This window comes from Vombatus ursinus, unplaced genomic scaffold (assembly GCF_900497805.2).
Source record: "Vombatus ursinus unplaced genomic scaffold, bare-nosed wombat genome assembly UNPS02009205.1, whole genome shotgun sequence".
NCBI lineage: Eukaryota > Metazoa > Chordata > Mammalia > Diprotodontia > Vombatidae > Vombatus > Vombatus ursinus.
In genome coordinates this window covers 17,484,766-17,507,740 of record NW_020948983.1, presented here as the reverse complement: position 1 = coordinate 17,507,740, position 22,975 = coordinate 17,484,766, and the positions used below count along the sequence as shown (strand labels likewise).

Sequence of the window (22,975 nt, the reverse complement as noted above, 5' to 3'; positions counted from 1 at the left end):
TCATTGAGAAGGTAAGAAATATGACACCCATTATAATACGAAGTTATGCATATCATGCACCTAGGTGTTGAAGCAGAGTCAAGACGACCTGAGTTCAAATCCAGCCTCAGACACTTACTAGCTATGTGACCCTGGGCAAGTCACTTAACCCTGTTTCCCTCAGCAACTCATTTGTAAAATGAGCTGGAGAAGGAAATGGCAAGTATTTTTGCCAAGAAAATCCTAAATGGGACACAACTGAAAAACGACTAAACAACAACAAAACATGCATAAAATATTACAAAGTGTGTAACAAATACAAAAGTGAAACACATGAAGCTCATATCCTAACACAGGGAGACATACACAATACACAAAGGACAATGACAGCCAAGGAAGGGAGTTTGGTCTAGGAGTTAGAGACCCAACCTCTGGATGCTATGTCCCAACAAAGAAACCAGCTCAAAAGATGTCAGAAGTCACTCTCCTAGCTTATAGATCATACACTGGATGTCCCCTTTGACACAGCCCCCAGGCACTGGAAATTTGATAAAACTGGGTACCTCCTTCAGCAATGGATCAGAGCATGTGTCCCTCTATGGGGTCAAAGCACACTTGTCCAGTTCTATTAGAAGTGCCCTGGTCCATCAGATCAGGTGAATCCTGTAATACCATCCTTGACTCCCTTGGGGTATTCCTAGCAGTGGAATCAAAACTGGATGGTGTGAAATTACAGTGATTAAGCCTGACCCCAAAGAAGAGCTATGAGATTGCAATGTCCCTTCTCTTCTTCGCAGAGGTCTGAGAACTATGGCTGTGGAACACTGCATGTATCAGACTCGGTTGATGTGCTGAGTTTTGCTGAACTTTTTAAACCTCTGTTTTACTCGGTTACAATGGGTGGCTTTCTGGGATAGAGTGAAGGAATATGTGTTCGAAAACGAAAATGATGTAAAAACAAATGATATCAACACAAATCTAAAGAAATTAAAAACCCGTACATGCCTCTTCTGGAATTCTGCCCCAAAACATTTAAAGGCGCAGGGCCTGCATGCAACAGGCACCTGGACGCGATAGAAAGAGACTAAAATGAAGGTCAGAGGTGGACGCCCCGCCTGCCACCTTTCCGTCCCCTAGTCCGGGCAGGGCACGTCTTCCTGCTCCGCATCAGTAAGACTCAGATAAGACTTTTGCTGCCTGGTTCCGGGTTAAATATCGGGAACAAGGGAGTGGAACGAGCCGGCATTATCCTAGCAGGGGCTCAAAAACGTTTGCTGACTATGAAGGAGCACACCTCGTCACGTTACCCTCCTAAAGCAGCGCGGTTCTTCCGTCCCTTGATATCTCCGCCCCCGGCTCCCCCAAGGCTGCCGTAAACCACCTCACTGTGTCGTCGCAAAGCGCTCGCCACCCCGCCCCCGCAGCGGCGGAAAGGTGGCCACACTTGGCGGCGGGTTGGGGAGCTCGGCTGCAAGATGGCGGCGCTGGCAGAGGAGCAGACGGAGGTGGTGATCAAGCCTGACCCGGAGGGACCGCCGGCGCTCCCTGCCACGCAGCCGGGCGACTGTCCGGGAGAGGGCAGCGGGGGCAGCCACAACAGCAGCCATAACGGAGGCGGCGGCGGCGGTGTCGCGGCGTCCTCAGCCGGCGGCGATGGCGGGACCCCGAAGCCCGCCGTGGTTCCTCCGGCAGCTGCGGCGGCGGCGGCGACAGCAGCCCCGGGGGGCGCGGCCGGGGCTGCGGCAGCCGCTGTCGAGGGCATCGCCTCTCAGGACCGGCAGACCCTGCTGGCCGTGCTGCAGTTCTTGCGGCGGAGCAACCTACGCGAGTCCGAGGAGATCCTGCGGCGCGAGGCCCGGCTGCTGGAGGAGGCGGCGGGAGCCGGCGCCCCAGGAGAGGTGGACGGGCCCGGGGCCGAGGCCACCAGCGCGCTGCTGAGCCGGGTCGCCGCCGCCGCCGGGCCCACCGGCCCGGGCCCCGGCTCGGGCTCCGGCCCCGGCCCCGGCGCCTGCCCTGCGTCCGCGGGCCCCGCCGCCTCGGGAGCCGGCACGGGGAGCTCAGGGGCCGCCCCGACCGCGGCCGCTCCGGCCAAAGGTGGGTCGGAGGGTTCCCTGGGCTTAGCGGGGAAGCCCGGCTAGCTGTCAGGGGCTGCCGGCCCCGCTCCTCTGCGGGTTTGGTTTGAATTTCCTGGGCCCGCCTCTCCGGCCGCAGCCCGCCCCCTTTCCGGAGCGCGCCCAGCGCGTGGGCACAGCCTCCGCCTGGAGCCTGGAGCTGTCCCTGCCTGCCTGCCTGCCTGCCTGCTTGTGGGGGTGGCGAGCGAGCGGGCGGGCGGATGGACGGATGGACTGATGGACGGAGGGAAAGACTGATGGATAGACCGACGAAAGGATGGTTAAAAGGATGGATGGGTAGATGAGTGGAAGGATGGTTGGAGGGATGGATGGATACATAAGTGGAAGGATGGACGAATGGATGGATGGATGGATAGGTGGATAGAGAGATGGCCGTGCTAGCTGGGGTGTGGGAGTATGAGCACAGATTTGGATGCTAGCCTTCCACAAGCCCAGGGCCATTCTGGAGGGATTGGTAATGAGGCACCTGGAGCTCCTCGGTGCCCATGATTAGCCCTCATGTTTTTGCCCCTAGCCTTGCTACCCTGTGCCTTAAAGCCTTTCAAACATCAACCACCTTTTATCTTTCATTCCTTGGCTCCCCTCATATCCGGCCTTGAAAACCTGACTCCTCGAATCCCGAATACTCTAAACCTTGCTATTTTGTTTCTGCACCCGCATGCTTTGTGTGCATAGCTTTTTGCTGGGGGTGCTGTGAAGTTTGGAAAAGAAATGAGAATTTACAGATCCTGTTGGAGAGATAAGACTGATCCAGCAAGAAACAAATACATCACAGCCTCCTGACTTTCCAGGCTTCCAAAAGCCCACCTTCTGCAGGAAGCCTTTTCCTATTTCCCTTAATTCCAGTGCCTTCTCTCTGTTGATTACCTCCAATTTATCCTCTGTAGAACACGTTTGTACATAATTGTTTGCAAATTTGTACCCTCTTTAGATTGTGAACTCCTTGTCTTTTGCCTTTCAGTTTCACTGCTTAGCACAGTTTCTGGCATATCATAGGGTCTTAATATTTTATGACTGACATGGTATATGACTAAGTAGCCAAATTATTGTTACAGAAAATTAGTGCTTTGGAAATTCACACTTTTGTATTAAATGAGGTCTAGGAAGGTCTGGTAGACTAGAGGTCAGATTTCGGCTGGACCCTGAAGGATAAGTATGATCTAGGTGAGTGAGAGGGGGAAGAATAGCAACTCCAAGGAAAGATTATCTAGTAGTAGCAAGACCAGCCTGACTGGATCAAGGGGGCTTGTGGAGGGGAGTAGAGAGAGATAAGACTGGAAAGTTTTGTGGGGTTTTTTTTTTTTGGTGGGGTTTGGGCAAGGGTATGACATTTTATGAATATTTCCTGGGGCTAGTATATATGGTAGATTGTAGAAGTTGGCTCTTCTGTTAACTTAAAGAAGGGAATAAATATTTATATAGCACCAAGTACAACCCATAGTATAGATGGGCAAAGCTTTTAGATATCTTACCTGTCTGGAACTCTGTCTGGCAACCTTACCTATTCAGAACACAGCTAAGACATAAGGAGTAAACAAAAATAGTCACTAAAATAGATATCTCAAAACCCATCTGAAAAATACATGTAGGTTACCTGTAGGAAAAGTCCTTATCCAGAGCTTGTTGGCTTGTATTTTATATATAGTTCTAACAAGCTTGCTTATTTAGTTTCCAGCTCAGAAATTGACTATTATAAGGTTGAGGCTATTAGTAATGAAGAGGGACAACTGATAGAGGAAAGAGAAGCTATAGTATGTGAACACAAGAACTAGAAAAGCATAGCAGTCTTGGGTCATTGAGCAAACTACTCTTTCCTGTTTAATATTGCTTTGTGTGTGTATATATATATATATATATACACACACATATATACAGTATACTTACACATATATGTATGTATATACACATATATACAATATATATACAAAATACATATATATATATATGTGTGTATTTTGTATTTCCTTTCTGTGTATGTATTATATTCCCCCTCCCCTAAGAATAAGTGCTCCTTGAAGGCAAGGACTTTCATTTTTGTCTATGTGTCCCCAGCACCTAGCACATTGCCTTATATATAGTAGGTGCTTAATAAATATTTATTGAATTGAAATACATACCTTCGTATGTCCCAGAGCATTGCTATTTCAGCACAGTATAGCAATTAATATTTATACTGATGACTCATAGTCATGAAGAAAAGGTCAAATTATATCTGGAATCCTCAGAAATGTATACTGTATTTAAAAAGATTTCTTCCCCAAATAGTTAAATTAAAAAAAAAAAGGCTTTGGTGTTTGAAGATGTAAGTCATCCAGACTAATTTATTCCCTAGGGGTCCTGGATAGCAGTGACTTTACTATAATAGTGGTTTCAAGTGACAGTAGCATTTTGTTCCTTTATCAAGTTAATTTAGAATCATATGAATCACAGGATTTAGAGCTGTAAGAAATATTGGAGAGTCCAGCCCCCCTTGTTTTATAGATCTGAAAAATGAGACTCAGAGAGCAGAAGGTCATAGAAAGCAAATTTACAAATTCTGTACAGTTGACAGATTATCTTTCTGGAAGCTGCTTTTTTTGTTGGGGGGCTCAGTGAGGCAATCATAGTTAAGTGACTTGCCCAGGGTCACACAACTAGTAAGTGTCTGAGGTCGGATTTGAACTCAGGTCCTCCTGACTCCAGGGCGGGTGCTCTTTTAATGAGTCATACATTACTGTATATGATATATAAGAATCTACATTAAGCCTTCAAGAAACAAACTATGATTTTTCTGAAAAGCTTGTCGTTGTACTTCAGTATGACAATTAAAAGGATATATGTCTTTGGTCTTTGCTCTTTGCCAAAGAGAATAACATGACTATTAAATTAACATTTGTATAATATTTTATGTAAGCTTCTTACGAGTAAGGATTGTTTCATTCTTTGTACTTGTATCCCCAGTGCCTGGCACCTACTAGTCATTTAATAAATTCTTGTTGATTGACAAAACTTTTTTTCAATTTAATTTAGATAATATTTGATTACCTACTACATGTCAAGACCTGTTAGGTATTGAGAGGACCACACAGAAGAATAATTAAATTAAACATTTATTAATCCTTTACAATGTTCAAGGCACTGTGCTAGGTACTAGTCTCTCCTTCCTTCCCTCTCTTTCCTTTTTCTCCCTCCTCTCCTCTTCTCCCACCTTTACATGAGCACACCCGAGTGCACACATGCAACAAAAACAGCCCTTGCCTTTGAGAGGAGGAGAGGGGAGGGGAATACAATAAGTAAACGTAAATAAGTCTTGAAATGATTTGAGAAGAGAGAAAATACTAAAAACTATAGAGATTAGGACAGGCATCAAGTAGGATGTACCAACTTGAACCGAAACAAGCCAAGGATTCTAAAAGGTGGAGCTAAAGGAGAAGTGAGTTCCAGGCCCTGGGATGGGGGATGAAATGCTGAACTCAGGGGACAGCCAGGAGACCAATGTGACTGGAACGTAGAATGCATAAAGGATATAATGTGAAATAAATCTTGAAGGGTAGGCTGGAGCCAGATTGTGAAGGACTTTATATGCCAAGCGTATTGGATCTATATGAGTGGTACAGAGTGCCATGAGAATTTAAAGAATGGTGGGATCACATTTTTAAAATGAAATCGCTTCAGATAAATTATTAAGTTATTTTTGCTGTTTGACTTTGGATTATTTGATAGTAGTCACAGAAATAACAAGGTGGTAGATGTATGTGGCAATATGAAAAGGCCCATAGACAAGCTGGAATTCTTTGTATGTGTTGGGGGAGGGGAGGAGAAGGATGAGGGAATAGGTGTGAGTCATGCTTCACCCCTGGACAGTATGCCAGAGGTTTCAGTGTTTCGTTCTCCCTGAAGTCCTTTTTTTTTTCTTTTTGCAGTTGGAGTAGTTGCTGTAGAAGACCAGCCTGATGTCAGTGCAGTGTTGTCTGCCTACAATCAGCAAGGGGATCCAGCAATGTATGAAGAGTATTACAGTGGACTAAAACATTTCATTGAATGCTCCTTGGACTGTCATCGAGCAGAATTATCTCAGTTATTTTATCCTCTCTTTGTACATATGTACTTGGAATTGGTCTACAATCAGCATGAAAATGAAGCAAAATCATTCTTTGAGAAGTATGTGAATGTCATTGTATTTGAGGTTATCCATATATTATATTGTAGAATTACAACATTTAATTACAACAAGGAACATATGAAGTGACCTAGCTCAGCCTTTTTCTAATACATGAGTAAATTGGAGACCCAGGGGGTTTAAATGACTTGTCAAACGTCACAAGTCTAGTTAGTGGCAGGATTCAAGATTAGAACTCAAAGTCTCCTGACTCCTAGTCTAGATCTCTTTGCACTTCAGGAGTCCTCACAAAAGTTTATTTCTTTATGCTTTTATTATAAAATACTGTAGCATGACTGAAAATGTAGAAGAAAGTTAATCACCAGTGACTGGGGTTTACTTCCAAGGATTTATTCTTATTTTACTCCCATCATTAAGAAATTTCCATCTCTTTCCATCTCTTATTACTGCTACTTCCTCAGGTTCTTCTGGGTGAGTGATCAGAATAAGGGACTGTCTTTCCTTGCCTTGTATTTGTATTTGCCAGTACTTTCTTTGGATCCCTAGATGTAAGTATAGATGGTATACTCTTCTGGCCTGGCCCTGAGCTGAATGCTTAGCCTCCACTCATTTGCTCAGGAGGTTGAAACTTCTAATTTCAGCCAAGTGTCTGACCAAACCTCAGAATTCATCTGATATTTAGTAAGAAGAGAGTAATGTGTCTCTAACAACAAATGTTCTATTGGTATTCCAAAGTCAACTTGTCCAAAACAGAACTTATTTCCCCAAACCCACTCCTTCCCTACTGCAGGGGCCCTTCCATTCACCCATGCTTGAATCTTGTGGTGTTATCTTGACTCTTTTCTTCCTCACCTGTCATGTCTAATCAGTCACCAAGTCTTTTAGATGCAGCCATCGTTAAGACAAGGCACTCCTCTTGAATCCCTGCTCTGCTTCTCAGTACTTCTAGGACCGTGGCCTAGTCATTAGACCTCATGGCACCTTAGTCTCCTCCTCTCTAGGATGGGGAGGATTGTCCTTCCTGACCTGATCTCTAAGGCCTTTTCTAGCTCAGGATCCTATCATCTCATGATCCTCCTGCCTGTTCCCTATTGCACTTCCCAAGGGCAATCCTTTGTTACCATCTGCCTGGACTGCTGATCTCCCTACCCACCTCTAGTCTTTTGTCCTGCCAATCCCTCACATTGCCACCAGATTCCTATTTGCACAGATCTGCTCGTGTTAGTCTGCTGCTCAAAATACATTAATGGCTCCATATTGCCTATAAAGCCCAGCTTCTAGTTTCCTATTAAAAATCACCTAAAACCTAGCACCTCTTTACCTTTCAGACCTTATCTCTCATAACTCACTTCAATTCATTTCAATGCAATGCAATGTGTTAACACTATAGCCAAACTGAACAATTTCCTGTCTCTTCAATACATGCATACCTTTGTCATGCCATTATTTTTATGTAGAGTGTCTGTTGTCTCTCCCCATCCCCCACACCCGTTTTTGCCTTTTGAAACACTACCTATTCCTGAAGATGAATATACAGACCACTTGAAAGCCTTCCCTGGTCCCTTTCTCAAACTCTGTCCTTTCAGTCAGAAATTATCTTTACTTCCTCTGATCTCATATGGTACTTTATTACCTATTTTATGCCAGAATATTCTATTCTGCACTATAATTCCTATATTATTAGATAGGTTTACATATTTCTATATCATAAAATTTCAGACCTGGAAGGAACCTTTGAAGTGAACTTTCTATATGCAATACTTTGCCTCCTGTTAGATTATAAACTCCAAAAGGTCAGCCACTATATCCTAATTGTTTATAATCTTCCCCCACCCCCTGGTTGTGGTAACAACTGTGATCCCAGCTATCCAGGAGGCTGAAGCTGGTGGCCTTGGGTTTGTAGTAGGCTAGGGTGTTTGTACTAAGTCTGACTCCAATATAATGAGCCCCTGGAAGTAGAGGGCCATTAGGCTACTTAAGTGAGCCTGCCCCACTAAGAAACCAAGCAGGTCAAGACTCCTGAAACAGTCAATATTAGGACCTGGCCCTTGTGTGGCTGCTGTACTTGAAGTCTGAGCAAAATACTCCATCTATTAAAAAGTAACCAGAACAGAAAAAACCCTGCCCTTTTCCCAGTGCCTAACAGTGAAAATGAATTAATGGAAGTGAATGAACACTAATGAATGAACACTACAGTAATCTTTGAACTGTGAATCAGAGCTAAAACCTAACCTTAAATATTTCTGTTTCTAGATTTTTGCCTCTGAGTACCCTCAATAAAAATAATAATATAGCTCATTATGTAGTGCTTTAAGTTCTGCCAAGTGTTTTCTTTATAATACCCTAGTGAGGCAGATAGTGTAATTATTTTTAATTTAGCTTTTATGGCTCAGCATGATATGAAATGTAGCCAGTGTGAAACAGTTTTTATATTTGAGATTTATACATAGAAAAACAAGTATTTATTATTAAGACCAAAAGACCTTACTCAATTACTTTTTGGAATAATGAATGTGCATGTTTAATTCTTTTTTGCTATCAGTAGCATTTTATAATGATAAATTTAGGAGTGGAAGGGCCCTAGCCATAACATGTATATTAAAATGATATTTAATATGGTTCATATAGTAAGTAAATACTTAAAACTTAAATATCATGTTGAAACATTTATTTAATCCAGTTTTAAATAAAGACACATTTTGTGTTGTAGTAGAAAGAATATTGGACTTGGGATCAGGAGACTTGGGTTTGAGTCTCAAGGCGTGGCTCTGCCACCTCTTAGTCATGTGATTGTAGGCGAGTCACTCAAGCCTGGATCTCAGTTTCCTCATTTGTAAAATGGAATAATAATACCTATCCTGCCTTTGTCATAGGGTTATCGTGAGGATTAAAGGAGATGCGGAAACACTTTGATAAACTATGATATGCCATGTAAATGTTACTATTATTACTAAAATGAATGTTCCCAAATGCTAAAATAATGGCTGCACTTCTCTTGCCTTTAGTTTCAGTAACAGATTATTTACTTCTCCTTTTGAAATTGTGTTGTGCATTTCATTGGCAGATGAAATGGTTATTGTATAGAATCTTAATGGCTGAATTTAAGAATTGAATTAGAATAAGTTAAGATGAAATTTATTCTTAATGCACTAGCTGTATTAATCCCCGTTTAGCAGATTGCTTTGAAGGTGCAGCAATATTACTTAAGGATATATGGGAGGGAGGCAAATATCATAGTGATAATGAAGAAAAAACTAGTTATTAAAATTAATCTTTTAAAAATTGAAATAGGTTTCATGGCGATCAGGAATGTTATTATCAGGATGATCTTCGAGTGTTATCTAGCCTTACCAAAAAGGAGCACATGAAAGGGAATGAGACCATGTTGGATTTTCGAACAAGTAAATTTGTTTTGCGCATTTCCCGGGACTCTTATCAACTCTTGAAAAGACACCTTCAGGAGAAACAGAACAACCAAATATGGAACATAGTCCAGGAGCACCTGTACATTGACATCTTCGATGGGATGCCTCGGAGTAAGCAACAGATAGATGCTATGGTGGGAAGTTTGGCCGGAGAGGCAAAGCGAGAGGCAAATAAGGCAAAGGTATGGGCCCAGTCCTGGGACACGTATCATGCAGAGAATCAGAATCGGAAGCATTTCCAATGGATCAGCTCACACGTTCTTTTAGCCAATCAGTCTGTCAATAAGCATTTGTTAAGCACCTGCTGTGTGCTGGGCATTGTGCTAAATTGGGGCCCACACAATGAAGTGACGTTACAGTGATAGGGATGTTTCGTTTTCTAATGAATGGGTATACATAGTTTGTTTTAAACACTGGCCATCTTGTCAGCATCTTACTTCACTGTGCATCAATGGGGAAAGTGCATTAGAAATGCCTGAAAGTATGTATTTCTTTGAAATATTTGCTCTTTTGATTTATAGGTTTTTTTTGGCTTGTTAAAAGAACCCGAAATTGAAGTTCCTTTGGATGATGAAGATGAAGAAGGGGAGAATGAGGAAGGAAAGCCCAAAAAAAAGAAACCTAAAAAAGATAGTATGGGATCTAAAAGCAAAAAACAAGATCCTAATGCTCCACCTCAAAACAGGTTAGAGAGAAGCCTTGGCAACCAGATGGGGTCTTCCATGAGGGTAGCTCATTCATATCTGGTAATACCAAAGCATTATTTGACAAGCTGCTCTTTTTTTTTTCCCATAGAATTCCTCTTCCTGAATTGAAAGATTCAGATAAGTTGGATAAGATAATGAATATGAAAGAAACCACGAAACGTGTTCGTCTTGGTCCAGATTGTTTACCTTCCATCTGTTTCTATACATTCCTTAATGCCTATCAGGTTAGTGAAATATTAGTGGAAGTTCAGGACAGAATAAGTTTGAACTGATTTTGAAAAACTGCCTGTGAAATATAGTTAAAATAAGCCTAAAATTGGGTTGAGGAAGATGTAACCTTGCTTTTTGATTTAACGTATGAATGTGATTTCATTAAAGACAGCACATAGGTAAGATGGACAGGATTAGAAAAAAATGTACACTATTCCTTGGAAAGTCTTTTATGATTTGTAGCAATCACACTGAAGTGTCAATTTATTATTGAATTCGATCAGAATTATCTGAACTTCTGAGAAATAGGATGCTTCATGATTTTATTCTGTTAGGCTTGGGAAGTTTCTGTAGTCTGCATTTTATAAGCTTAAGAGGTTTATACTTAAGATTATACAGTACTGTACATAAATTTTCCCTGTGTGTTTATAACAAAAATTTCTTAATTTTAGTTTGTTGTTAATTATATGCTTCAGGAAAAACTTAGATGATTTAAAGTTAAAAATGAAGGGAAGCAGGTAGGTGGAAGGTGAAAGATCACTTGAGTAGAAGCAATAAGGAGCTACTAGAATTTACTGAGTAGGGGAGCAGTGACTTGGCTAGCTCTGCACATAAGGAAAATCATGGCTCCTTCCTGCCTTTCCAGTCTTTTCACATTGTGACGTCAGCCTTACTGGTCCTCAGACATGGGCCACAGACATGGCACTGTCACCTGGCTCACCATGTCCCTGCTACTCATCCCACATGAGCGGAATGCTGTCCTTTTTCACCTCCACCACATAGAACCCCTGGCTTATTTTACCGCTCAGCTCAAGGAACATCTACATGAAGGCCTCCCCCTTCCCAACACTGCCTTGTGTGTTCATTCCATTGACATTCTGTATATACTTAATGTGCGTACTCATTGTCTTTCTTCAAATGTAAACTCCTTGAGGGCAGGAACCTGGTTTCACTTTTGCCTTTGTATCCCCAGTTCTTAATAAGTACTTGGAGACTGATTGATTATGTAGAAGATGGGGTGGGGGAGCTGAAGCAGGAAGACCCATTATGGAGCTAGAGTAGGAGCCCAGGTTAGAGGTGAGAAGAGCTCAGACTAAGATGGTGGTTGTATGAGCAGAGATGAGTCAGATGCAAAAGATGTAGAGGAGGAAAAAAATCGTTAAGATTTGGCAACTGAGGGGCAGCTAGGTGGCGCAGTGGATAGAGCACCGGCGCCCTGAAGTCAGGAGGACCAGATTGCCTCACTTAAAAAAAAAAAAAAAGGATTTGGCAACTGAGTAGGGGGAGAAACTGAAGATAAGACCAAGGTTAAAAACCTGGGAGACCAGAAGAAAGGCAGGAACTTTGACAGAAAGAGGGAAGTTTGGAAGAGGGGTGGATTTGGGGGAAAGATGAATTCTGTTTTGGACATGTTGAGGATGAGATGCATTTATCTAACTGCCCCTTCTAAACTGAAAATACTTTGAGAGGGGCAGCTAGGTGGCGCAGTGGACAGAGCACAGGCCCTGAAGTCAGGTGAACCTGAGTTCAAATCCAGCCTCAGACCAAACACTTGACACTTACTAGCTGTGTGACCCTGGGCAAGTCACTTAACCCCAGTTGCAAAAACAAAACAAAACAAAAAAACCAAAACCCACTTTGAGAGCTGGCATCTTGTCTTATTTTTGCCTCCCCCAGTACAGTACAATGCACGGCATATAGAAGGAACTTAATATTTTTTCAGTATGAATACCGTACTCACAATATGATTTCCTGTTAAAACTTCTCTCCTTTTTACTGACAGGGTCTCACGGCAGTTGATGTTACTGATGATTCCAGTCTGATTGCAGGAGGTTTTGCTGACTCCACTGTTAGAGTATGGTCTGTGACTCCCAAAAAGCTTCGTAGTGTGAAGACAGCAACAGGTAATAGAAATACTTTATTATGACTTTTTTCATTTACTTGTCTACACTACTAGGAATCCATAAAGTCCCCTAGCTTCTGATCTTAAGGCCATTGCCATAAACTTCTGTTCTACTTGGTTTCATTTTAGCTTATAAGAGTAACTTTTTTCCATATTCCTTGAATGTATAACACCAGAATATCACGTAAAAAGTATGGATAAGGGTTTTCATTTTACATACAAAAAGAGATGCTTTTGTAGTGAAAGAATAAATAAGTTAGGGCAAAGCCTCATTTTAAGGGAAGTTGGTTTCTGGTAGTAACATTTTAGTATAAAATACTGGACAAAAATCTTAAAGAATGACATAAAGAATAACAATACTTAATTGTGAGATGAGTGATATATTGTTAAATTATGATGTGGTCAGTCAGTTTTTGGTGAGTGCCATTTAAATTATTGCTGTCTGAAATTTTTTCTAGATCTCAGCCTCATAGACAAAGAATCAGATGATGTTTTAGAAAGAATCATGGATGAGAAAACAGCAAGTGAATTGAAGATTCTATATGGTCACAGTGGGCCTGTTTATGGAGCAAGCTTCAGTCCTGACAGGTAAAATATGAAAAGGAGAAAAGGAAAATAAGGCAACATATTTCGATTGGGCAGAATATTTTCTAAAGCTGCATTATGCAAATTAAGATATCACTGAAAAGTTCTAATATTGCACATATTCATTATGATTAGATTTAAGGATCTTGCCTTTTGTTAATTTACTTCAGGGCCCCAGCACAAAGGAATAACAATTAAAATATACACTGGATAGTACTAATAACCTAATGAAGGTGTCTCTTCAAGGGTTGTCATGGGAAACATGCAAAGCAAATTTACTCATTTGAAAATTCAACATGATCTCATCCCTTTTCATTTGCTTTTGGGTAAGCCCAGTTAGCATTCATAAGTCATCCTGAAATTTAGCACTTTGAGGTTTGGAAAGTACCTCACAAACATTTTCTCCTACATTAAACTCTCTAAATTAGGGGATTTTATATTTTGAGAATCTGATGGTCATACTGAGTTGGGTTCAGCTACCTCTCACTGTCTGCTGCTATCTTTGAACAAACCTCTTTATTGATACCTGATACCTTCTTAATTACATATAAAGGGCATAATTGCGCCTGATTGAGACTTTCATCATGTTGTAATCAGAAGATCAATGAAAATACTTCTTCAATACTATTTTAAGAGTTATGACTAAAACAGAAAGAAAAGCCCAATTGGAAGAAACACTGAAGGGCTAATATTCAGTGCCTGAATTTGTCAGAGGACCTGAGTTTGAATCCTGGCCTTAATACTTACCTGTATATTGGGCAAGGCACCAGATCTCTCTGAGATCATTTCCTGATCTGTAAAACGAGAGGGACAATCTAAGGTTTCTTTAAGCTCTCAATCTGTGATTCTATGAACACGTCTCTTGTGGCTCTCTAGACCCTACCCCCCAGGAATAAGAACATTTTATATGGTTACATGTTCTGTGTGTGCTTAGTTAAGAATTTTTATTTGGATAAATTCATCTTTTTCAAAACAATTCCTTAGTCATTAAAATGTTTTGAGAGGCAAGAGTTTGCCTTAGGTACAAAATGTCTTAAAAATGACATTATCTTATGGTTGGGCAGGGGAAATATTCTATTTTCAGTGCTAAGCCACAAAAATACTTTCTGAAGATTTGAATTTTATATTAAGGTGGCATGGGAACATAATTAGCATTTCTATAAATTTTGGCAAAAGTAGAGCTCGCTTTCGTAAGTGTTTTATAGTTTACAAAAAGCTTTCCAACCCTGTGAGGAAGTGTATGCAGAAGTAGTATTCACATTTTACAGATGGGGAAACTAAGACAATTGTGTATTAGCATATAACCACTGGGCTTGGACTCAAGAAAACTTGGATTTGAATTCTGCCTCAGACTGTGGCTTTGTGACTCCGGCACCTACCTCAGTTTTTGTAAGGTTCAAATGAGAGAATTAAAGTGCTTTGCAAACCTTTATGGCCCATAATACCTAGTACAGAGCTGTGCACAAGGTGGGTGTTCAGTCTTGACCAGCATAGCTGGCATTAGCACTTTGGGGCTTCCTACTCCTGTACTCACCATGTATTCTATCTAGGAACAAAGCCAGCAAGTTATTGTTAATCAGCTCTTCGTAACAGCCTCATTTGTGGTGGCCATACAGAGAAAGAACATTCATTGACTGATTTGGAGTCTAATTTTCATTTAGAATAGAAATCACATTTATCCTTTTTTCCTTTTTCCTTTTAGAAACTACTTGCTTTCCTCCTCAGAAGATGGCACTGTTAGACTATGGAGTCTTCAAACATTCACTTGTTTGGTAGGATACAAAGGACACAACTATCCGGTGTGGGACACACAATTTTCTCCATATGGATACTATTTTGTGTCAGGAGGACATGACAGAGTAGCTCGGTAAGAATATAAATTTTACTTGTCAAAGAGGAAGATGAGGTTTTACTGGGAACAAGAATTTTCCCACATGTGATTTACGGTTATTCAGTGACTTTCAAGCAACAAACCTTAAAACAGCATTGAGTTATCATATTTTACAGAATGATAAATTGACACAGAGCTTGTGATTTCTAATCACTTGTACTGTGCTACAGTTAATCATACTTATAAATTTCAAAATTAACACAGAAACAGGAGCTGGATCTGGATGAGAACATCCTACTTGCAACTGCGTGAATACCATCAGCCCTCCTTTTCTGTACCTTATACTCACCCCAATCTGAACCATCATTTCACCCTGTCATCACTTTTGTAGAATAAGGCAAAAAGGGGATGACTGATATGGACAGAATAAAATGTTCCTGTTGATTTTTTTAAATCGATTTTCTTAAATAGTTTCTCCCTCTCCTTTTCCCCCCCTTCCAAACTTTTTTGTAACTGAAAGATAAAAATGTGCCATTTGGAATATATGCAACATTCTGCCCTTATTCCCCCCACCTCTGCTGAGAAGATACATATTATTATGTGTTTGCTGGGACTGAGATTGGATTATGATTACTTGAAGTTTGGCTTCCATTTAGTATTTTTTTAAAATGTACATTATTGTAATCATAAAGTTCTCTAAATTTTTCTTTCTTCATTGCAGTAATAGTCTATGGCATTCCTCTATCCCTTTGTTCAGCTATCCCTCATCTGATGAGTATCACTTTGTAGTGCTTTGCTACCGCAAGTGCTGCTATGCATACTTTGGTCTATATGGGGACTTTCTGTCTTTGACCTGGTGGGAGTGTATTTTAGTAGTAGGAAAACTGGGTCAAAGGGTTAAGGTGAAGCACTTACTATTCTAACTTTTTTTCTCAGAATGGTTGAACCATTTTAATAGACCATATTGCCTTATCTGAAATCCTACCACTTTTCTAGGGCAGACTGGACAGTGAATCATGACAGAATTAGAGAAAAACCACCATATAATTTCAGAAGTCATCTAGTCCAGTGTATACCAGAACAGGAGTCCCCTCTACAAAATCCACATAACATGTCATGCTGCCTTTCCTCAAAGGTCTCTTCATAGGACCTAACCCATACCTTCCCCTGAGGCAGCCCATTCTACTTATGGGTAGCTCTGGTGCACAGAAGTTTTTCCTTATGTGAAGCCTAGAGCGACACTAAATTAACTTATTTCCCTTAACACAGCAGTTACATTAAAGGCAGCACTACTTTAATAAAAAATTCACTTCCCATTTTGCTCAGATGTTAAATAAGATGAAATTTGAACAGAAAATATATAATTTCCACATATTCTTTATATAGTGTTTTTACCTCCTATTTAACTCACAAAAAGTAGTTAAATACGCAATTGCTCTCTCTAGGTTAGATTTCCAAAAAGCTTCCTTCCAGAGACTTGGGGGGAGGAAAAGAGGAGGAAGGAAATGCACCCCCCCATAGTAATTAGCATATAGTTCTGTCAACAGATCTTAAAAATGGAAATCTGCTTTTTTTCTTCCCTTGATAGCCATTCAGTTTAATAAACATTTAATTTTGCGGTAGTTTTAGTACCACATCTTTTATGGTAGAACATACTAACATCAGGGACCTATGCTTTATCTTCGTTTTAAAGCTGCCTTTCTGTTTGTTTTTGTTGAGGCTATGGGCTACGGATCATTACCAGCCTTTACGAATATTTGCTGGCCACCTTGCTGACGTGAACTGTACACGGTTTCATCCAAACTCTAACTATGTTGCTACGGGTTCAGCAGACCGAACAGTAAGGCTATGGGATGTCTTGAATGGGAATTGTGTAAGGATCTTCACTGGACATAAGGTAAATTATAATTTAAATAAAACCATCAACAAAATGTCATTGCTTTTTAGGAGAAAAATGGTCCTAATTTCATTAAATGAACAGTAATACATACTTTTATTTTAAATACTACTTTGTACTCCTATTGGAATCTGTAGTTGAAAACTCAGTTGCCATTCTTTGCAGTTTGAAACTATTTGAAACCTTTTTTCTAAAAAAAAAAATTTCACATGGTTTTTACATTATAGGGACCAATTCATTCTCTGGCGTTTTCTCCCAATGGGAGATTCCTGGCTACTGGAGCAACAGATGGCAGGGTACTTCTCTGGGATATTGGACATGGCTTGATGGTTGGAGAATTAAAAGGCCATACAGATACAGTATGTTCACTTAAGTTTAGTAGAGATGGAGAAATTTTAGCATCAGGTAAGGAAGTAGAAATAAAGGGGTTGGAGGATAAGTGTGTTAAAAAAGTAATTCTGTGTCTTGATTAGTTTAAAAAACTCTTTTTATTCTTTACTCATTTTTTACTTTCCTTCATAGCAATTCCAAACCTGTTCAGTGGTATGGATTATTCTCTTAGGCTTAATCCTATTTGATATTTTACATTGTTCATAATTGGCCCTTTATCAGAAACCTTGTTAAAAGTGCTAAAATGTAGAATTTAATAGAACATCAGAATTTAGTTAATGATGTAATAAATATACTCTCTCCACAGGGTCAATGGATAACACAGTTCGTTTGTGGGATGCTATAAAAGCATTTGAAGACCTAGAGACTGATGATTTTACTACAGCCACTGGACATATAAACTTGCCTGAAAATTCTCAGGATTTACTGTTGGGAACCTATATGACCAAGTCAACACCAGTTGTACATCTCCATTTTACTCGAAGAAACTTGGTTTTAGCTGCAGGAGCTTATAGTCCACAATAAATCATCTGTATTAAGACTTTTTGAAAGCCACTCTTGGAAAAAAAAAGATACTAAAAAGTAAAATACCTCAAAGATTAACATTTAAGCCACAAAGAGTGTCTTATCTAAAAGGATCTGGAAGGAGGCTTCTTGGAAATCTTAACTGGACAACAGTTCTACAGCAATTGCATATTTAACTACTTTTTGTGAGTCGGATACAAAGCATGGATGCTGTAGGAAGAAAACGGTGCTTTGGATTATGTGGAAACTATGCATCTTCTGTTCAAATTCCATCTTAATTTATTTTCTTAAAAAAAAAAACTATAATTATTGACTTCAATACGTTTTGCCCACTTGAAGATTCAAAGCCCTTAGTGTCCAATGTAACACTAAGTTTAGGTTGAATGAAGCTCTACCTGGGTATATTCCTGATATGAAAAAATGAAATTTAGCTACTGTCTGGCACTTAAGTACCCAGTACTTAAGTATTACAGACCAGTTGCCTACTCTAATATTTTCCTAACTGTTCTTCACCTTGAACAATCACATACACTCTCAGCCCACTGATATCAAATAAGCAGGGGCCTAGTCTTAATTTAAATAAACCTCTTGGCCTCATGAATAAGTCTCACTGCACTATTTACGGAAGTCTGCGTAATCAACTTAAGTGCAACTGAGAATTTCATAAGCCAGTGAAGGAATAAGTCCTGTTAATAAAGAAATTCTCTTATGAAGACAATAAAGTACTGATTCACATGGGAAGTGACTTCCTATGTTTCCCTAGTCTCCTCCTTGTAAACTAATAACCTTTTGTGGAAGGAGCTTAGAATAAAGATCTTCAGCTAAACTTCGGTCCCAGTTAGCTGATATACAAACTATAATACACTTGAAGTCAAATGCAGACATTTCAGTTGCTTACCTCCAATACAGAGCCTTGCTTTGGGAAACTAAAAGCAGAGTTAGACAAGTCACTGCCAGTTTTCTGCCTTTGTTGTATTTTGTACAGTTTTTATATTTTTGATACCTTGTAAATAAAAACAAGCCAACTTTTCTGAGTTCATGTTTTATTTCAAGACTTGCAGATCACATGCTAAGTTGGCAGGAGGTCCTTCAGCCAGGGAACTTGATGATGGACAAAGTATACACATATACACACACACATACTGGACTCCTATGAAAGCAAAACCCAAAAACATAAATGTGAATACACATACCAATTTAAAGGCAAACTTTTTTTTTGCCTTTTTGGTGAGGCATTAGGGGTTAAGTGACTTGCCCAGGGTCACACAGCTAGTTATGTGTCAAGTGTCTGATGCCAGATTTGAACTCAGGTCCTCCTGACTCCAAGACTGGAGCTCTATGCACTGTGCCACCTAGCTGCCTCTCAAACATTTGTTAATAAGCATTTGATGCCATAGTATTCACTTTGGAAAAAGAACATTATATAAACAGAAGTTGAGAATTCAGTTTAATAAACATTGAACAAATAGTGTGAACAGAATACTATGCTAGCTTCTAGGGAAGATACAATATAGTATCTACCCTTAGAAAGTTTAAGGTCTATTGGTCTACATATAATACAAAATATAGAAGTGCATGAAATGCAAGCCAAGTATTAGATAAGCTTTGGAGGGAAGATGGGGTGTAAAGGTCTACAGACTGGGAGGACATGGGAAGCTTGGCTTCTTAGAGGTGTTATTTGAATTGGACTGGAAAGGATGAGTAGAGATGGAGTGTCCCAAGAAAAGAACATGTTTATTCCACCTAACAAAATTAATTGTAATTAATGTATTTGTTAAAATATAATTGCTGAGGGCTAGCCTTGAAGTCAGGAAGACCCAAGTTCAAATCTGGCTTCAGACACTTGACACTTACTAGCTGTGTGACCCTGGGCAAGTCACTTAACCCTGATTGCCTCATCAAAAAAAATCAATAAACAATTAAATATAATTGCTACAGACACTTTATCATTGTTAATATCCAAACATCCAGGGGACTATTTAGAAACACATGATTCAAACTATGATTTAAATTATATGTTCTAAGGGCGTCAATTTTATAGTGATTAAAAACTAATTTGAGAATTTGGCAGAAAACTTTAGGTTAACAATGCTAAAGAGCAAAGAAATGCTTAAAGTTCTAAGAGAGAATATCACTTTTCCAAATATGTAAGGTGAAACTCAAATTGCTCTATCCCTTAAAAATACCCAAAATGCTATGAGAAGAAAGTTGCTCTCTGAAATACTAATATTCTCATGTTTTTTGTATAATAGGCATTTTTCACCTGTAATATAGCCTACCAATAAACTTTAAACTCCAGAAAACCTTCTTTAAGTAAAGTAACTCAGGAACCAAAACTCAGAATTTGTGCTGCTCAGTTACAAGTGTTTTTATACATCATGTCAATATCTTACCATTTATGTTGCTTTCACAGCTGGAGTTTTTTTAGACCTTGCCTTGAAGTAAAGTATGAGCAAAGCGATTCCTCCGTAAGTTGCCAGTACATACTGAATAAAACCAATCAGAAAAGCAATGTTACATCTAAATTACCTTAAAATAGGAGTGTCTAAAGTATCACCACCAAATACTTACATTCTTTCTGCCATTAAGGGTGTATGAATTGAAGTATTTCTTAAAACCAGTGAACTGATACTGACTGTCAGATTCTGGACCTGCCATAATTGAAATCCTAAATATGAAGAAAAAACCCAACAATTAATTGATTTGGCTGCAATTTGATTTGAACAAATAAGTTACACTTATTGCAACGTAATTGAATACAGCAACTAACTGATCAGCATCTTTCTCCTTGGTGGTATTGGACTTCTTAATAATAGTTGCTAACATTTACACAGCACTTTAAAGTTTGCTAACATTTTATATAAAGTGGCAGACAGTGACAGTTGAGTGGCTTGTCCCTGGTGAAGCAGGATTAGAACACGTGTCTTGATGGCTGAGTCCAGCACTCTATCCACTGCTGCCTTGCTTCACCAACTATACGAAGTCCTAGCAATGGTATAGCTAAAACACCTACTTTTGGGGGGGGTGGGGAGGAGGGGTACATTACACTTCAAATACTGAGAGCTCACATCTTTACAGTACTTCATGATTTATATGAAGAAGCACTTGACATATATTTTCTCATGTTTATACATAATTGTTTGTATGTCATTGCTGGATTTTTGGCCTTTCTTTTTATCTTTGGTACTTACTTAGCAAATGCCTGGCTCTTAGTTGCTGCTTACTATTAAATAACTTGTTGACCTGATCCTCACAATACCTCTGTAGGGTAGTCAAGTACTACCCTAGCCCCAGATACTTTACTTAATAGAGGGTGATCCCGGGCAAGTCTCTCTCAGTCTCATCAGTAAAGTAGAGGTAATAGCACCTATCCCAGGGTTGTTAAGGCAGCTAGATGGCTCAGTGGAAAGAGTGCTGGGCCTGGAATCAGAAGACTTGAGTTCAAATCCGGCCTCAGATACTTACTAGCTGTGTGACTTTGAGCATGTCCCTTAACCTTGTTTGCCTCAGTTTCCTCAACTGTAAAATGAGCTGGAGAAGGAAATGGCAAACCACTCCAGTAACTTTGCCAAGAAAACCCCAAAAGGAGTGGGGCACAATTAAATCAAGGAACAACAAGGCTGTTATAAAGATTAAGATAACTTTGTGCATAGTGAATTATACAACTTAAAGCATTATAGTTATTATTTTATGGCTGATGGAACAAGCTAAGAGAATATATACAACTTGTTCAAAGTCATAAAGCTTATAAATGGCAAGAGAGGGACTAAAATATAGTCTGACTCCAAATACAAAACTCTTGTCAAAGCACCACTGCAATCTGTCTTTAAATCAACACAGCAATAACAAAATAAGGAGGTGAAGTTTCTAATCCTGCCCCTGCTAAAGATGATATTTAATTTTCTATTGCTGTGCTAGGGTTAATATTCTTTTTAATATTTTGTTAAGGGTAAGGCTTTGATAACATAGGCCCTTCCAGCTCTAAATCTAAGACTAATCACCCACAGCCATGTTGAATCTCTTCTTTTATGGTTGTTTTGTGCTTATCTTCTCAAACAGAGTTCTTAGGGCACAGGAACCCCATCTCATGTTTCTGAATTTTCCAAAGTAGAGATAGGAACTGGACTTATGATTCCATTGGTATAGGAACTCTCAGGTGTCGAAACTTCCTCTACCAATGCAGGTACGTTCCCTGTAACTTACGGTCTTAGTACTGCCTAGAGCACTGAGAGATTAAGTGACCTGCCCAGGGTCAGCTGCCAGGCTATATCAGAGGCAGGAAAACCCAGGTTTTCCAAGTGTCAGAAACCAGTTTTCTATACTCCATGCTAGGCTGCCTTTCACGTTCTCCAAAATACCTTGCATATATTAGCATGTGACTTAAATGACTTTCATTCTCTCCTCTGTACTCAATGGACCCCTATGTGCTTAGTTCTGGAGAAGATGCTAAGGAGACAAGAGACACATCTGAGTCGGCCACCAAACTCGGAGCTCTTGTCTTTCAAACGTGAAACCACTAGTTTGCTCCTGTACTCCCTACTCACTCCTGGTCCTCTGTCTCTCTCTTCTTTGGTACCCGAGGTGTCTTACCACGTGATCGAAGACGCGTTACTTTTTTTCCCCTCATGGCCCCTTTCTTCCTGTGGACTACAGCTCATTTATTTCTAGGGTTCTCCCATCCCCCGACACCCCATGATTCTTCGCCCTGCCTCATTCCTTGCTATTGACCTCAATTCTTGACCACCTGTCACCGCTCCATTTCCAGGGCCTTCCGCTCCCCCCCCCCTCCTTTCCCAGCTTCCCCCTCCCCACCACCACCATTTTTTCGGTATACTTGAATGAAAAGGACTGGAGGGAAATGAAAACTACAGGCCAGGCCATAAGAAAGTTCTTCAACCAGGACTCCACTCCCTCCTGCCAGGGTCCTTCCTTCATTCTCATTCTCCTCCAGGCCCCCTCCGGCCTGCTGGCCGTGGCCTCCGCCGCGCGAGGAACTCGGCCATTAAAGCGTCCCCTCAGACTTCGCGATACTCTGGGACCCGAAGGGACTTAGGGCCCCTGACGCGCCGTGTGAGGGGCCCAGAAGAAGGAGTTAGCGGTCCAGGATCGTCTGCAATTTACTCACCCGATAGCCGAATCCTCCGCTGCCGCTGCCCTTCACTGTCCGCTGCCACCGCCCCCAACCCCGACTCGGAAGAGCCTGCCTTTCCCTCTCCGGCGTACGCTAATAGGGCTAGAGGAACGCGAGTCTCATCGCCGATTGGTTGGAGTTGGAACGCCTCTGTCCTTCCG

The 22,975-nt window shown here is 40.5% G+C and overlaps 2 protein-coding genes across 2 annotated transcripts; one reads left to right on the top strand and one right to left on the bottom strand.

Moving 5' to 3' along the window:
• The first annotated feature begins 234 nt into the window (after positions 1-234).
• TAF5 (TATA-box binding protein associated factor 5) lies at positions 235-18,712 on the top strand. The gene is made up of 11 exons (XM_027852046.1): positions 235-2,073; positions 6,014-6,251; positions 9,502-9,817; positions 10,157-10,320; positions 10,431-10,566; positions 12,336-12,456; positions 12,914-13,043; positions 14,743-14,907; positions 16,591-16,768; positions 16,996-17,173; positions 17,466-18,712. The coding sequence occupies exons 1-11, from the start codon at positions 1,455-1,457 to the stop codon at positions 17,681-17,683; spliced, it is 2,463 nt and encodes an 820-aa protein (XP_027707847.1). The 5' UTR covers positions 235-1,454; the 3' UTR covers positions 17,684-18,712.
• Positions 18,710-22,896, bottom strand: ATP5MD (ATP synthase membrane subunit DAPIT). The gene is made up of 4 exons (XM_027852047.1): positions 22,809-22,896; positions 20,255-20,351; positions 20,077-20,169; positions 18,710-18,833 (listed from the first exon to the last, which is right to left on the bottom strand). The coding sequence occupies exons 2-3, from the start codon at positions 20,339-20,341 to the stop codon at positions 20,080-20,082; spliced, it is 177 nt and encodes a 58-aa protein (XP_027707848.1). The 5' UTR covers positions 20,342-20,351; positions 22,809-22,896; the 3' UTR covers positions 18,710-18,833; positions 20,077-20,079.
• Between the last annotated feature and the right edge of the window lie 79 nt (positions 22,897-22,975).